Here is a 16,817-nt window from a genome sequence, read left to right as displayed (position 1 = left end):
AAAAGATTCCCAATAATCGGAGCATATTGTTGGTCAGCATTGTTGAGTCCATGTTTCTATGTATTTCAGCAGGAAACTCTGTGTGCTGAGAGTGACAGAAGAAAACACAAGAGACAGCAATACATTACCCACTTCTTTTGTGTAGTTCCTTCTGGATGTATTCCCCAAAAACACGACCAATGAGTAACACTACAAAGAGAAAGGAGCTTAATGGTTGCATTTCGTCTAAATACCCTCTAGAGCAGACTATTTAATATTCACAAGAATGACCCAATATTTTTCATTTACATTGACCATGATTCTCTTGAAATCTAGAATTTTGAACGATAGATAGTTAGGAACAACTGAAATTTAATAATAAAATGTTTAATCAGTATATTTTATTTTGTCAGTATATTTTAACATTTTAAAAAGTTTTAAAAGCATGTTTGTAAGTACCAAAACTTTTTTTTAATACAGAACATTTCTTCCATACTCGTCTCCCATTTTATTCCATTTATTTTTGCTGCATATTTTACAAATGCAACATATTTACCCAAGACGATAGCAGCGAATATAATTATAGCTGAATAACAAGAGATAAAAAAGTAAAAAGGAAGATAAATTAGAATCAGAATGGAGCTGGAAGAGACCTTGGAGGTCTTCTAGTCCAGCCCCTGCTCAAGCAGGAGACCCTATACCATTTCGGGACAGGTGGCTGTCCAGTCTCTTCTTAAAGACCTCCAGTGATGAAGCATCTACATCAGTAGTGGGTTCCTCTTTGCTACTGGTTCGGAACCAGGAGCATGTGTATGTGCACACTTGCTTTGCTTGTGCGTGGCACTTCTGCGTATGCGCAGAGTGTCCATGATGACATCTGGACGGGTGGGCAGAGCCTCCCGCCACCGTCACTACTGGTTTGCGCAAACCGGGGCGAACCAGTAGAAACCCACCACTGATCTACATAACCATCCAACTCACATATAGGGAAAATTTCTGGTTCCAAAGGAATTCACCAGATGTGTCATTTGCTTCTGTAAGCCAAGGCATACTATTTTAAATGTCAAATAACTTGTTACAGGACATCTGTAATTGGGACTCCCAACTTTTAGCTTTTGCTTCAGTGCATCTGAAGAGTAGGAAAAAGTTGCTTTAATGCCAACATCATGCTGTTTCCTTATTGCTGTATATACTGTATGTAGTAACAATATGCATCAATTGCTCTTTATTCCTCTGTTTACCCTATCAGGAATTTTATTCTGGCATACTTCACACACACACACAAAATCACCGTCTATAGTTTTTTATCGAAGAATGAACATGTTTATTCAGAGCTAGGTTTGAGTCTATATTTATAAAATATTTCCTTGATGGTTTCTGTTTACCTACAACAGTTCTGTTCTCATGCTCTTACCCCTTTGTATCCTCCAAATATATTAGATTTCAAATCCCATTATTCCCAAAGAGGAGGAGATTAATGGGCATTTCCCCAGATTGGGCAAGCATATCCATTGTCTTTTTATGCTTAATTTATATATATATATATTGCACGTTTTCTCTCCCACTACAGAAAAACTTTATAGAGTAGAAAGCAGCAAAGAAGAACGACCATTCCGGCCAGATCTTTTATTGGAGACAGAAGGGGAAGGAGAGCAAGACGTACGTTCTAACTGAAACAAGAGTTTTTGATAGAGTGAACTATATGCATGTCATCTGAAATTAGAAAAATTAGCAAACAATATTGTGGGTCCAGTGTTTTTTAATTTCACCATATAATGCGCTTCTATTAACAACTTCATGGAGATCTGCAAAATCTAATTAACTTTTCTCCAACTGTAATTCTTCTCTTAGTTGATTACCGCTGTTAGAATATAGCTTGTGCCAAATTCCTACATAGCAGCTGGAGTTTAGAGTGCAAAAAGGGGCAGTTAAAATGATGTTTTACAAACCTCAACAGATATGAAAGCAAACCCTTATATTTTTCTTGCCATATTTCTTCTAACAAATGATTTTCAACCTTGGTGCTTCACAGTGGTGGGTTCCTCCCGGTTCAGTCCGGTTCAGCCGAGCCGGTAGCAGTGACGATATGATGTCACCGAACCGGTTCTCCCCCCGCCCTCCCCCCCACCCACCCACGTTATTCTTACCTTTTATTTGGTCCCACCCCCAATCTATTGCTGCCTCCTGAGTCCCAGCTGATGACTAGAGGGAAAAAAACTGTTTAAACTCTTGCCATGGGGCTTCCAAGGGCCATCCTACAGCTGATCAGTGTTAAAAGCAAACAAATGAGTCGGGTCATAAGTGCGAGGACTGGTCGTAAGTGCAAGGACCTTCCAGAAATGACTCTGACCAGCTAGCCACGCCCACCTAGTCACATGACCTCCAAGCCACACCCACAAAATAAGCCACGCCCACAGAACCGGTAGTAAAAAAATTTAGAACCCACCCCTGGTGCTTCACTGGGAAAACAGGCCTGGTAATAATTTCTTTTGGGGAGGTAAGAACAATGGGATAGTTATGCTACCAGATCTGGGCTACAAAACCTGGAAGACCATTAAATGGCATCACATTTTTTTCTTCTAATTCTGCAGCTCATATTTGTAACCCTGTTCATTTACTTATTAATTCATTCCATTTTATATTTTTTCCTGTTTATATATACACTCTATATCAGGGGTGTCAAACTCGTTTTCATTGAGGGTTGCATCAGGGTTGTGTTTGACCATGGGAGGGCGTGTCCAGGGGGGCATGACCAGCTCAACATCACATGTGTCGGGGGTGCCTGTGGTGGCCCGAGCACTCTGCCCGTGAAAACAGGCTCCCGAGCTCCGTTTTCGGCTACCACAGCCTCCTGCAACCCTCTACCAGTCAAAACAGAGTTCCATTTTCACTGGCAGAGGGTTGCAGGAGGCCGTGGCAGCTGAAAATGGAGCTCCGGAGCCTGTTTTCGTTGGCAGAAGCACTGTGGGCCGGTCCTTCGCTGTTTCCAGGGCAACCCCAGGGGCCAGATCTAAGTACCCCGCAGGCCGGAGATTGTGCGAAGAGCACAATCTATGTTTCAGTACCAAAAAAAAGGAGGCCTAATAAAGTGTGCAAATTCTCCTATAATATCTTTAATTTCAACCCTCATAATATAATTCATATGGTGACCAGTGTGTTGTAGTGGTTAAGGTGTTGAACTAAGGGTGGGGAGATCCAGGTTCAGTATAGCCTTAACGATGGAAACTCACAGTTTATGATTATAGGGAAAAATTGGAAGCAATGCGTTGTCTTAATATCCAGGAGGAAAGGCAGACTATGTTAAAATAAATTAACTGCTTAACTAGTCATTCAGCTTTGCAAAGAAAAAGAGTTGGAACCTTAGGTAGTGGTTAATATTTGACATAATACTTGTGTGTCAAGGAAGTGGGAATTGTGTGGAAAATGTGTAAACTTTATCTGAAGGAAAAAAGCCATTTTGATATCTTATCATAGAACCCAAAATAGATTAACTAACCTTGGTTTGGATTATGCATTGCCAGATATATTTTCTAGTGAAAAGCTGCTGGGAAGAAGATCCAGAAAAGAGGCCAGATTTTAAGAAAATTGAAACTACTCTAGGTAGGATATTTAGGTAAGAAACAAATATACATTAAAACAAGGATTTATATAGTAATATGGCAAAATGTACACGACATGGGCAAAAGTAAATGATAACGTATTATCTGATTTTAAAAAATGTCCATGTATGGAAAAAAAAAACATGTAGACGTGAATAAAGGGAAGAGAAATCAAGTAAAATAGCATGATTATTTACTGTAAAGGTTAGTGATGCAAAAATCCTGTTGGATCATATAGGTTGTTCTAGCTAGGCTCTTTTCTTCTCTCTGTCTCTGTCTCTTTTACTCTCTCTCTACAGGTAGCCCACAACCTGCGAGCACAATTGGGACTGAAATTTCAGTAGTAAATCATGATGGTCATAAGTCAAGGCATCAATCAGCTTATTGTGATCTCACCCAGTGGCCTCATGTAAATGTTAAAAAGGAGAAAAGAGAGAAAACTTAAATCCTGCAGCGCCTCACATAGCAGGGGTTAGGGCAGGCCCTCTTCTTCCCCAATCATTACTGACTAGAATCAACCCTGAATATATACCTCCCTAACTATTCTCTCATTCATGTGTTCTCCTTCTCTCTCTTTTCTTTCTCTTTCTCCTCAAGATATCTAGTGTAGCATTTTAAACGCTTAAATACTAATATTCTTACTCCTTTCTCTTTTAAGATTCATCTACAACTTTTAAAACCATTTCTAGCATGTCATTTTTATCTATTTATAACTATTATTCAGAGGGACAGAATTGGTGGATGTTCCTTTTGATTGTATAACTTTATAGATTAGATTAATTTCCACCAAGTTCTATTTGCTGCTTTTCTTGAAAAATATCATTTTTTGTTCTTACAATATTCCTAGCAACTACCACAACCAAAACAATGAGAGCTATATGGACACATTGATCCGACGTCTGCAGTTGTATTCACGAAACCTGGAGCACTTAGTAGAAGAGAGAACCAAGCTGTACAAAGCAGAACGAGACAGAGCTGACAAACTAAATTTCATGCTTCTCCCACGGTGAGTGCCTTCCACCAGGGAATAGTACCTGCAGTATCAACAGAATTCTGCTAATTGAAGAATTGAAAACAGATTTATATGTTTCTTGTCCAAATACTTAAGAATAAGCTTTTAAAATCTATGTTAAATATATTTGTCTTTTCAAAAACTTGTACAATATTGAACAGCATGAAGGATTTACCGTGTTATATCTGGATAGCATGCAAAAATTTCTTCTGCTTCCATGCAAATACTATTCCTCTTCAAGAGCAAATACCATTTTCAGAGAAAGACTATTCTTCTACAAATAGATAGAATGAAGTTTATACTTTTCAAGTAACTTTGTTGAAAAAGGACATATAGTCTTGATTTTTCTTGGGCAGATTTTAGAAAGGCCACAGGTATTGTACCAAGTGCTGCTTTGGAATACTGTATCCTGCTTGCCATGTGTAGTGTTCATTTGTGGAGATTGAATGTCTGGTCTATGGAAGGATGGTTTTTAAATGTTATTATATTTATGCCATTTCAGACTCTACATAATTAGATCAATATACTTACTTTATAAATTATAGTTTGTCACATAGTCAGCCAGATATTCAGACTGAATTTGGCATTTTTGTCTACCTGTCAAGTACTTTCCAAGGACCTGGGATAGACAAATCTAGATGTTTCATGCTGTTATAGATATTGTCATAGGATATAAGCTGTTCTGAGTAAAGCTGCGTTTTGCAATTGACTGATGGTGAATTTGTCAGATAGTGTTCAAGTGGTGCTCCAGTTGTTTTGGGATTGCGCCTATTACTGTTGGTATTACCTTTGCTTTCTTCTTCTTCTTATATACACAACAGTGTGATATTACAATAAGGGAATTTCACAACAGCAAAGTGTTAAGATGATTTTATTTAATTAAATATTGATTTCCAATGTATTCATAAGGAATATGATTACCAGTGCTATAAATGCTTTAGTACTTTAATTAAGTAATTATTAATTAGCTATGAACTAATTATTAACTAATCATGTCTCACCAAATTATTTATTTATTTTATTTATCAATGACATTTTTATAGCTGCCATTTCTTTCAAGGCAATTCAACAAGAGATAAAAGCTGTGACTATCATACCACAATTAATTTTTTTAAAGCACATTTTGAAATTAATAAGCCTCCCCCTTTCCCTCCCCTATAGGCCTGTGGTAAAATCTTTGAAGGAGACTGGACTTGTAGAGCCAGAATTGTTTGAAGAGGTCACCATCTACTTCAGTGACATTGTGGGCTTCACAACCATATGTAAATACAGCACACCTATGGAAGTGGTAGACATGTTGAATGACATCTACAAAAACTTTGACCACATTCTTGATCATCATGATGTTTACAAGGTGATCTGATCTGAGAACAAAATATAAAAGGTTACCTTAAGATGAAACAAAAGTGTGTGTGTGTGTGTGTGTGTGTGTGTGTGTATGCTGGTTGAGCACAATCAGAATTGAAGTGATCTGAATCATGGAATCCAATTATCTGGAGGGGACACCAAGATAGGAGGGCTGTATTATACTGAGTGGACCTACAGCTCTAATCAGAAGACTTACTTTGTTAATTGAAGATTTCCCTAAGCAGATATACCTTGTGAATTTTTGTCATGTTTCAACAGGTGGAGACCATTGGAGATGCATATATGGTAGTAAGTGGTTTACCAAACAGAAATGGTAACTGCCACGCAGTGGATATTTCCATGATGGCCCTGGATATACTCAGTTTCATGGGGTCATTTGAATTACAACATCTTCCTGGCCTTCCTGTATGGATTCGAATAGGAATTCATTCTGGTACGAGGATTCTATCAAACATTTGATCAAAACAAAGAAATCAACCAATGATGTTTAATATCATGTTTAAGTTTTCCTAAAGTAATAATAGAAATGGTATTATATATTTCTTAGGATTTCAAATATTACCTTTAAGAAAATTATCAGTGGTGACCAATTGTTCAAAAAAGAATATAATGAATATTATAAAGATAATATCAAGCATAAATAGCTTCCTAATATTATTGATCAATACTTCCGTGTAATTTGTATTTTGTATACACTTGTATACAAAATTCAGTATTTCTGTACTGTTCATGAAAAGTGCCCTTTTCAGGAACCCTGAAGAAATCATTATTAATTAGTTATGTTTTAATTAAGCCACCACAGACACTCCTCTCTAAATTCCTGAAGAAGAAAAAATGGAGGCAAGAGAGTAGTGTCTAAAGCTGGAGTCCCCAACCCCCGATCCATTGGATCAGCAATGGTCTGCGGCATGCCAGAAACCAGGCTGCATAAACAAGTGAAGCCCCATCCATGGAATGCAGGCAGCATGCAAAATCATGCCCCCTCCAGTCCATGAAAAAACCTTTCTCCATGGAACTGGTCCCTGGTCCCTGGTGCCCAAAAGGCTGGGGGCCACTGCTCTAAAGCAAGTTTTATTGATATCTTCACCTTCTCATCAAGAACAATAAAGGTTGAGTAGAACTGTCAAGAACATCTGGTTTAGATTAATTTCCATGTCCACATATCTACCATAATCATCAGCTAATATCAACTCTGATTGTAATTGTGGATTCATATACAAAACTACTCCATTGAAATAAACTCTACATCTGTATGAACCAAATATTTTATCCTTTTATGTAATAAGTTTTCTTATAAGTAGAATATATCTAGTTTTATTTTTTTTCAAATAATCAAACAATGTTCTTTTTTGAGGAGTATTTGCTCCATTTATATTCTGTGTTAGTCATTCATATTTATGTCAAGAATTTAGAAAAGTCACTACCTGTAGTGGTTAAGATGGGAGCCTCTTCTCAGTATTCTATAGTTGTTGTTTAGTCCTTTTTATGACCTCTAATTGCATTTCTTCCTTTTCCCCTTTAAATTATTCTAGAAATTCTCTTGCTTTTTGTACTGAATTCAATGTAAACTTCTGTTGTTTAGAAGTAAGTATCCACTTGGTCCAGTGGTGGGATTCAAATAATTTAACAACTGGTTCTCTGCCCTAATGACCAGCTCGGTAGGCATGGCTGGCTGGCATGTGACTGGGTGGGCATGGCCAACTCACATTACTCTTGTCGAGGGACACTTCGCTTCGCCCGGCCTCTCATGACCATGGGGATGCTGCAACAGTCATAAGTTTGAAAAATGTATAAGTCATTTTTTTCAGTGCCATTGTAACTTTGAATGGTCACTAAATGAATTTATACTGCCAAGAACTATTAACTGTTGTTACAATGTAACAAGGCTTAACCCAGAGGCAGTTTCTGAAAACACTTAAGCAGGGCAATAAAGATAAGGATTAGGCTAGAAACAACACAGAGAGGTACACCAGAATGTCTCCTTACTGCCTTCCTGACAGGATTAGCCCTGTAAAGTGGGAAAAACACCGCTCAGAAAGTTAACAAATGGTTCTCCTGAACCAGTGTGAACCAGCTGAATTCCACCATTGACTTTGTCCCATCAAAATGGTATCTGTTTTCTGTCTGAACTTTTCAGGAAAAAAACTTTTTTCTCTTGCTCATTATCTTGATCAAAATTTATTTAAGTACAATTGCATCTACATTGTTAATCTTCAGTCTGATCTTGGAATGCTGCCCCAAAACCTGGTCTCTGGATTTCTTCCTGAAAAAGTACACAAGAATATTCCTTAATATGTTTCTTAATCTTGCAAATCATATATTAATCCTATATACTTTACTCTGCCTATGTACCATCTTCATCTCATTCAAAAAAAAAAATTGTTAAAGATATTTTTCTAATGTCTTCACCAGGATTTTCTGGAACTCATCTGACTCACTTTTACCTTTGGATTACACATTTTAAAAACTGTTACCACTGCAAAAGCAGCAAAATATTGTGAGGGAAGAAGAGGATTCTTAAAACAACCAATAAAAAACAGTATTATTTTGGGACTATTACAAAAAAGTTTGAAAAGGGGGGGGTATCCAAATTTGTCAAATCTGTTTGAAGTGGCTGCATCTGAAGAGAGAATGGAGGAAAGGTTTGTAAAGATGAAAGAGGAAATGAAAGAAGAAGAAAAAACAAATTGAAGAAATTGAGCAGAATAAAAACAAATTACTGATAAAGTAAAATTAAATAATAGAAAGATGGAAACGGACTTAGACAATTTTACATAACTGGAATTGAGAGGAAAAGAATTCTGCTTGAGATTCAGAAATAAGAGGATCTTAGATTTGGAAGAGCACTTCGCTTTCCCCCCTCCCATTATTATTTGAAAAGTCCTGTCACTCAGCATATTATTAATAAGGTGGATAGTCTTTTGACATAGGATATTCAGTTGTAGTGTAATAAACCTTTCTTCCAGACTGTGTCATAGGCTGTGGACTGCAAAGGAGTGCTTGAACTAAGCACATTACAGGCTGCAAATAAATTACTGAACTGATACATTTTTTATTATTTCAATAGAAAAATATTAAACAAATACTGATATTTAGCTCTTATGCGATTCCCATTTGAGAGAAACAATTATGCAAAGTCTAGAAGAGGAGTAAGAATCAGTAATGAAAAGAAATTAACAGCAGGAAATATGAGACAAGAAAAGGAAGCTAAAATATAGTTTATATCACCACTTAGCAGCATTTACTGTATCTTTCCATGTTTTTCAGAGTTGCAAACCATCCTTTTTTCGCCGTGTTAATTCAACAATTCATGTGTGGTCTTTAATTCACGTCCTGTCTTTTGTTCTGCATTCTTCTTACCTAGTAGTGGGTTGCATATTCCGTCGCTACCAGTTTGCTCGTGGCCGCACTTGCTCTCACACACATGCCTGATGCTTCTGCGCATGCCAAGATGGAGCCTCTTGCTGCTGCTGCTACCAATTCTCCCAATCTGGGGCGAACCGGTAGCAACCCACCACTGTTCTTACCTCTCTGTTTTTCAGAACAGTGACAACATTATTCCAATTATCAGGCAGAGATGCAATTATCACACATTTTAAAAATATTGCATAGTCTCCATCTCATATCCATCTTTTAACATTTTTCCAATTGCACCATCTATATATGCAGGAAGAGAAAGTATTCTTTACCAGTGCTCTCAGTTCATAAACATAACTGATCAAATCAATCCTGCTACGTTCATTCCTTTGCCATATCTTTTCATGAACACACATTAGGAAAAATAGCAAATAATTTATGGTATCTTAATAACTTGATTGTGGCATAATTTTTGGTTGACTATAGTTCATTCTACTCATATGATTGGTAATTGATTATGGCATAACTTTTTGTACTCTTAACTCATAAGCAACAGTATTAAGTATGGGTGTAAAGATCCATGAATAAGCACACAGCTATGAGTTACAAATATCGATACACATGATTGAGGGATTGTAAACAGTGAGATTAATTAGACAATGTGGACTTAACTTTTCAGACAATTTCTATTTTGTCTTATGTTCAGGTCCGTGCGCAGCTGGTGTGGTTGGAATTAAAATGCCTCGTTACTGCTTGTTTGGAGACACTGTGAACACAGCTTCAAGAATGGAGTCTACAGGTTTACGTAAGAATAGAGTTTCAGAGTTTCTAACTATACAATGTTTTATACAGTCAAATTCAGAATTCCATATATAAAAAGAAAGATTTTATCAAGATATGATAGACTTACTAGAATTGGGGGCCAATCACTATTTCATAGATAAGTGTGTAATTTTTGTGAATTTAGATTATAAGGCACTGCAACATATATAGCTTCTTACCTCCTTGATGTACAATACAAATGTCATCATCATTTTAGCCATTGTCTATCCATTGCAGGCTGAAGGCCTCTTTGGCATGTTTCCAACCAATACGATCCTGATCTTTTTTGCCAATTGGGCCTGGAATACTTGCTGATGTTATCAATCCATTTTGTTTTAGGTCTCTTTTGTGGATGCTTTTCATGAAGTGGGATTCATTTTATGACTGCCTTGGTCCACCTGCCATCAGTTCTTCTTGTTATGTGACCAGCCCATTTCCATTTCAATTCTTTTATTCTCTTAATGATATTAATGCCGAGCATTTGTCTTTCCATGGCTGTTTGCACCATTCGTAGCTTTTGTATCGATTGTGAGGTTAGTGTATATGTTTCACTGGCATATGTTAGAGCAGGTAGCATACAGATCGAAAATTTTTCTCTTTAGGCATAGGGGGAGGTTGTTCTTGAAAATTATGTTTAGCTTGCCGAATGCTTGCCAAGCACATTTAACATGCCATTCAATTTCCTTTTTGTATCATCTTCACAATACAAATGTAGTGAATAAATAATTGGACCATCTATGGTGTTTTCCTCAAAAGACATCCACATTTAGATCTTTCCCCCCAATTTTGGCCTGCATTTTGTTGGATAGGACCCAATGCTCAAGTCTTTCAAGATCTTTCTGAATCTTGAGTCTATCTTCCAAAGTGTTCGCAATGCCCCTTCCCCCAGCTTGTGTCATCTGTAGATTTAATGAGTTTCCCTTCTATCCCCTCATTTAGATCGCTTATGAATCCCACTACATGTTTCTCTCTACATAGAGAGGACTGTGTGTAGTCCATTGAGGACTACACACAGTGGTGGGATTCTGGTGTTGTTTCTAGCCTAATCCATATCTTTATTGCTCTGTTTACAAGAAACTGCCTCTCAGTTAAGCCTTATTACATTGTAACAGCTAAAGGTTCTTGGCAGTATGCCCAGACTTACTGTCGCCTGAGCTTCTCCTGAGGGTTTTTTTTTTTCTTTGCTGGTACTTTGCTTTGCTTTATTAGAGGCTTGACTTTCTTAAAGGGGAAGGGTTGTTTTAAGCTTTTTACACTGCTGTTGGGAGGAAATACTTCCCTGTTGGAGTTCTTCTAGCCGGGATGCAATGATCAGCACTTTGAAGAAATAATTGAATAACAAAGTAGAGCTGCCGGAAAGAAGCTTTTAATGACAAGGAACCAAGATGAGTGACATTCAGCAAGGCTTCTTGGCTAGCTAGAAAGATTGACATCCAAACATGAGTTATGCTTTCTGAGTTTTGGTCTAAAACTGGTTTTTGGTTAAGTTTAATTCTGTGCTGTGTTTATTGATGGGATTATTTTCCCTATTCAGCCTTGTTTAAAAGGAAAAATGTTAATCTCTGTTCCTGAAAAGAAGCAGGATTGAGAAATCTAGTTCCTGTGTCCATTTGTTCCGGTAATTGGTTTAACAAGCAACAGCTACTGTGTTTGCTCTTTTGCTACATTCTAGCACTAATTGTATTTTTTTTTTTTTAATTTTGATTTATATGCTGCCCTTCTCCGGAGACTCAGGGCGGCTTACAATGCGTTAAGCAATAGCCTTCATACTTTTGTATATTTATACAAAGTCAGCTTATTGCCCCCACAAACTGGGTCCTCATTTCTCCTACCTTAGAAAGGATGGAAGGCTGAGTCAACCTTGAGCCTTGGAGAGATTCGAACCAGCAGTAAATTGCAGGCAGCTGTGTTAATAACAGGTTCTTTGTAGTTAGGCTTATCTCATGTGTTTACATTGAGCTTGCCTGGGGTGTGAGCTCTGGAAATAAGCCAGACAAGACTTGTGTTTTAGTTTTAAAAGGATTTAAACTGTTGTGATTTAATTATTTGTATTGTGTTTGAATTTTTTCCTGCCTCATGGTTTCTTTTTCTAGCTGGGGAGGGGGATCTTCCTTCACTGCTTTAGTGGTTCCTGCACTGTCCTTTTGGGCTGTACTTCCAAGAGGCAGGATGCAAGCTTGGCACTGATTTTTTTACTATCTTTCTGGGGGCATGTGATCTTTCCTTAAATCTGGATGATTTCCTTACGATATCTTGTGAGTGAGACCAGTTGGTATATTTAAGTGGTGCAAATGAATCTAAGGATTGCTTCTCCTGGGTGTGAAAGGGTGCTTTGTCAGTTCACTGAGCACAGGAGTCTCTTGTCTATGGGGATTCTTCAGTCATTCAGGTCATGGTTATCCCAAAGGTGCTTTTTTCAAGAGGCAACTGGACTTTCTTGGTTTCCAGAAAGTCCAGTTGCCTCTTGAAAAAGCACCTTTATTGCTTTTGAATTGCTTCGGAGTGGCCAAAGCACATGATTGCTCACTGATAGTAAGATTTTTTTTTTTAAAAAAAGGAGGTAAGGGTGTAGATCCTTCCATTCATTTTAATTTTCTCTCATGATAATAAGGCTTAGTAACATGGCACCAGGCTTGAAATTTATCTAGATATCTGTGGCATGTACTAATTTTATTGTGATCCTGACAAGCTTGGGAGGCATGAACTTGGGTCCCATATATAATTTGTTAATTTGTCTCTTTAACTTGGCATTTTGTAGCCCAAATATGCCCACCCACTTTCTGGAGAGCTTAACTCTCTGCTAAAGGGCTTCACTTTATGAGCAAGAGTTGGCTGGTGATACTTATCATTGCTTGTTAACTATTTTAATTCCTCAAGGTGTTCTGGCACCCTGCCTGATTTGTAACTCTGGCTTGCAGGTATTTCTAATCTAATGATTGGTATTTAGGGCAGCTTTTTGCAAGCAAAGAAGCTTTTTGTATTTTTGTACAGGTAGTCCTTGACTCACAACAGTTCATTTAGTGACCATTCAAAGTTACAATGGCACTGTAAAAAGTGACTTATGACTTCCAGTGGCACCGCAGGTGCTGGCAGACGTTCCTTTCGGATCGTCAGCCCCATGATCTCGTAAAAACCGCCAAGACAGTGCAAATCAGCTGTCTAGCAGTTTGGAAACCTTCCCCTCGGGAGAAGAGGATAAGGCGAGCAGCTGGATGAAGGTAGAGCTCCCCAAAAGCCCTAGGAATAATTCTGGGACTTGAAGGGTGAGAGCTCCCTGGTAGCCCGACAGAGCTCCGGATCCGGGACTTTTCTGCTTTAAGCAGAACAAGACACCGCGACCACCCCTGCAATCAACAGTCAGCTTCAAATTAATCCCAAAGCAGGCAGAACAAAAACAGGAGTCCTAGTAACTACAAGTAATGAACTTTAACTCTGTATCCATATTTCTTCCTTCTAAGATCATCTTTAAAAAGGAAAGGAAAAATGGTGCCTGAACTGTAATAGGGCGTGGAAAAGTGAAAGTTATAGTGAAAGTGATTGTTAACATCGTTACCGCTTTTAAGGCTGTTCAAGATTATTGGATTCTACATTAAAGAAAGAAAGATTTAAAGTGGAAAGATTACAGTATGGACTTTAAATAAATTACAATATTTACAAAAGATTTAAAAACAATTGAACTTATTAATTTGGTTACTGCAAGAAGTATAAATTGAAAGTTAAAAATGGCCTCTAAGCAAATAAAACCCGGCTCTTTTAAAAGCGCTGGAGGATCACCAGCACAACCATCAAAACTACAATCTTTGTCTACCTCAAATCCACAAATATTGACTTTGGAAGCTTTACAAGAGTCTTTACAGGACTCTGTTTTAGAGGGAAAAATTAAGGGAGTGTCTGATGAGATGGCTGAAATTAAGGAGGTTATCCAAACTCGGAATAAGGAAATAAGAGAAGATATTGTAATGGCATTTCAGGGTCTGGCAAAACACATTGAATTGTTGGATGAAAGGGTAGAAGAAATTAATCAGTCTAATGTGAATTTGGAAAATAAAATGGGTGAAGTTCAGATTAAGATGGATAGGGTAGACGATGAAGTGGTGATGTTACAATATAGACCGATGGAGTTTGCCCTGAGAGTAAGAGGTTTGAGAAAGCACAGTCGAGAGAATTTGAGAGAGATCTTTGCAGAGGCCTTTGCAAAGATAACTGGAGAGCAACAAGCAGATCTTTCATTGCAAATTGACAAAATATATCGCATTAATTCCTGGTTTGCCAGACAGAAACAATTGCCAAGAGATATTGTGATTTATTTTACAATGAGGAGGATCTGAAATGAACTTTTACAAGCCTTCTATAAAAATAAACTCCAATTGGTAGGACAAGAGGTTTTAGTACTAAAAGAAATCCGCCCAAAAATGTTGAGAAGCAGAAAAAAGTTTGCTTTTTTGGTGGATGAACTTAGAAAGACAGATCCAGTTTAGATGGGATGTTCCAGCTGGACTAGTGGTGAATTACTTGGGAGAAAGATATCGTCTTAACACAATTTGGAAGGCAAAAGATTTTTATACTAATGTATTAAAGGCTGGATGCCCATCATCTCCGGAAATGAGGAGAAGAAAAGAAGAGTTGGCAATACAGGGACAGAAGGAAGGTAAACAGCCACAAGCTGAAGGAGAGACTTCGCTTATTGAAGAAGATTTATTGCAATTTTTTGGTACTGTTCAACCTTTGGAATTAGCAGAAAAAAGAGAAGAACCCAAAGATCAAAGACAGACCCGAGCTGCAGCCAAATGAAGAGAACAAGACCTAAAGATACAGCAAACCCAAATGAAAGCTCAAGAAACTACAAAAACAGAAGCAGTGGGAGGAGAAAGGCCGAAGAGAAAGGTGCAGGAGGATTTCCAGCTGGCACTCCAGAAGCTTCAAGGTGCCAAGAATGGCAATTAAAATTTTGACCTGGAATCTTAATGGTTTAAATTCACCGCAAAAGAGGAAGAAAATATTTCACTATTTGAAACAGTTTAAAAATTATGTAATTTGTCTACAAGAAACACATATTAGAGTGACAGATCAAAAATATTTGATAAATTCAAGATTGGGAACACATTTTGTTGCAGCTGCTCCAGAGAAGAAAAATGGTATAGTTATATACCTAAAGAAAGACTTAATAGCTAAACTAATTGAGGCAGATATTCAAGGAAGATACATCACAATTGAATTTTTAATAGAAGAGAAGAAAACACTTTTATTTGGAGTATATGCTCCCAACCAACAGCAAGAAAAATTTTATAAGCTTTTGCACACCAAAATAATACAATGGGATTACAAATCGTGTATATTAATGGGTGATTGGAATGGAGTATTGGATACTCAAAAGGACAAAAAAGGATTATTTCAAAACACCCAAAATCGTGCTAGATTGCCTAAATCTTTTTTTGATATGATGGATGATATGGAGCTGAGAGATATCTGGCAAGAATGAAATGTTGAAGAAAAGGATTTTACTTTTTTTTCTGATAGACACCAATCTTTTTCTAGGATTGATTTTATACTAATCACTAATGATTTTTTTTCTAGGGTGAGGAAGACGAAGATATGTTCAAGAACTTTAACTGATCATAGCCCGGTGTGGATGGAATTGGAGCAGGAAAAGGGAGTTAGAAGGTCTTGGAGGATAAATGAAAATTTGTTTAGATATGAGGAAAATGTGAAAGAATGTAAAAAACAAATGAAAGAATTTTTTGTTATGAATATGCACAAGGGTACACCTATGGAAATGGTTTGGGATGCAAGTAAAGCATATATGAGAGGAATTTTAAGGCATTTGAGTAATAAATATAGACGTAGACAAGAAAAGAAACAGAGGGATTTAGAAGAGGAAATAAAAAAGAAAGAGCAGGCATTTATATTGAATCCAACAGATAAGAAAATAAAGGAAACAATAAATTTGTTGCGAGGGCAGTTTAATATGATGATGGCAGACCAAGTGGCAACTAATTTACAATATGCTAAACATAATACTTTCTGTAATGCGAATAAACCAGGTAGATGGTTAGCTTATTTGTTAAGGAAAAAACAAAAGCTACGTACCATAGAAAAAATAGAATACAACTGTAAAGGGGTATATCAACAAAATATGATTTAAAAAGCTTTTTTAGAATTTTATACAAAGTTATATGCTAGTGATACAATTCAAGGTAAAGACATAGATAGATATTTACAGGAGGAGAATATTCCTGTAGTTACACCAGAGCAAAGGGAAGGATTGAACCAACCAATAACTTCAGAGGAAATTATTTTAGCAATTAAACAGTTAAAAGGGGGTAAAGCTCCAGGCACAGATGGACTGACAGCTGTTTATTATAAAAATTTGCAATTAGAAATAGTGGAACTGCTTAAGGAACTATTTAGCAAAATTCAAGCTGTAGGAGATGTACCCCCATCCTTTTATTTCATTGATCCCAAAGGAGGATCAAGATCATAGTCAACCCAAAAATTATAGGCCAATATTGCTTTTAAATACTGATTATAAGATTTTTGCTAAAATATTAGCAAATAGGTTAATGATAGTTATGCAACAAATGATTCATAATGATCAATCTGGATTTATAAGTGGGAGACAAATGAAATGTAATGTAAGACAAATTGTAAACTTATTGGAATATTTGGAAAGAAACAACCAA

General features: G+C 37.1%; 1 protein-coding gene across 1 annotated transcript in view; it reads left to right on the top strand.

Annotated features, from left to right (window-relative positions):
• GUCY2C (guanylate cyclase 2C) overlaps positions 1–16,817 on the top strand; it is a 93,169-nt gene that overhangs the window by 69,732 nt on the left and 6,620 nt on the right. The window contains exons 19-24 of the mRNA XM_070947197.1: positions 1,550–1,638; positions 3,501–3,592; positions 4,426–4,584; positions 5,752–5,944; positions 6,217–6,391; positions 10,022–10,120. Coding sequence (XP_070803298.1) covers positions 1,550–1,638; positions 3,501–3,592; positions 4,426–4,584; positions 5,752–5,944; positions 6,217–6,391; positions 10,022–10,120 — 807 coding nt within the window. The remainder of the gene's footprint in view (positions 1–1,549; positions 1,639–3,500; positions 3,593–4,425; positions 4,585–5,751; positions 5,945–6,216; positions 6,392–10,021; positions 10,121–16,817) is intronic.

This window comes from Pituophis catenifer, unplaced genomic scaffold, assembly GCF_029215685.1.
Source record: "Pituophis catenifer annectens isolate HBS135680 unplaced genomic scaffold, rPitCat1.0.hap2 SCAF_7, whole genome shotgun sequence".
Taxonomy (NCBI): Eukaryota; Metazoa; Chordata; class Lepidosauria; order Squamata; family Colubridae; genus Pituophis; species Pituophis catenifer.
The sequence above is the reverse complement of the archived record's forward strand: the minus strand, read 5'-3'. Positions and strand labels throughout refer to the sequence as shown.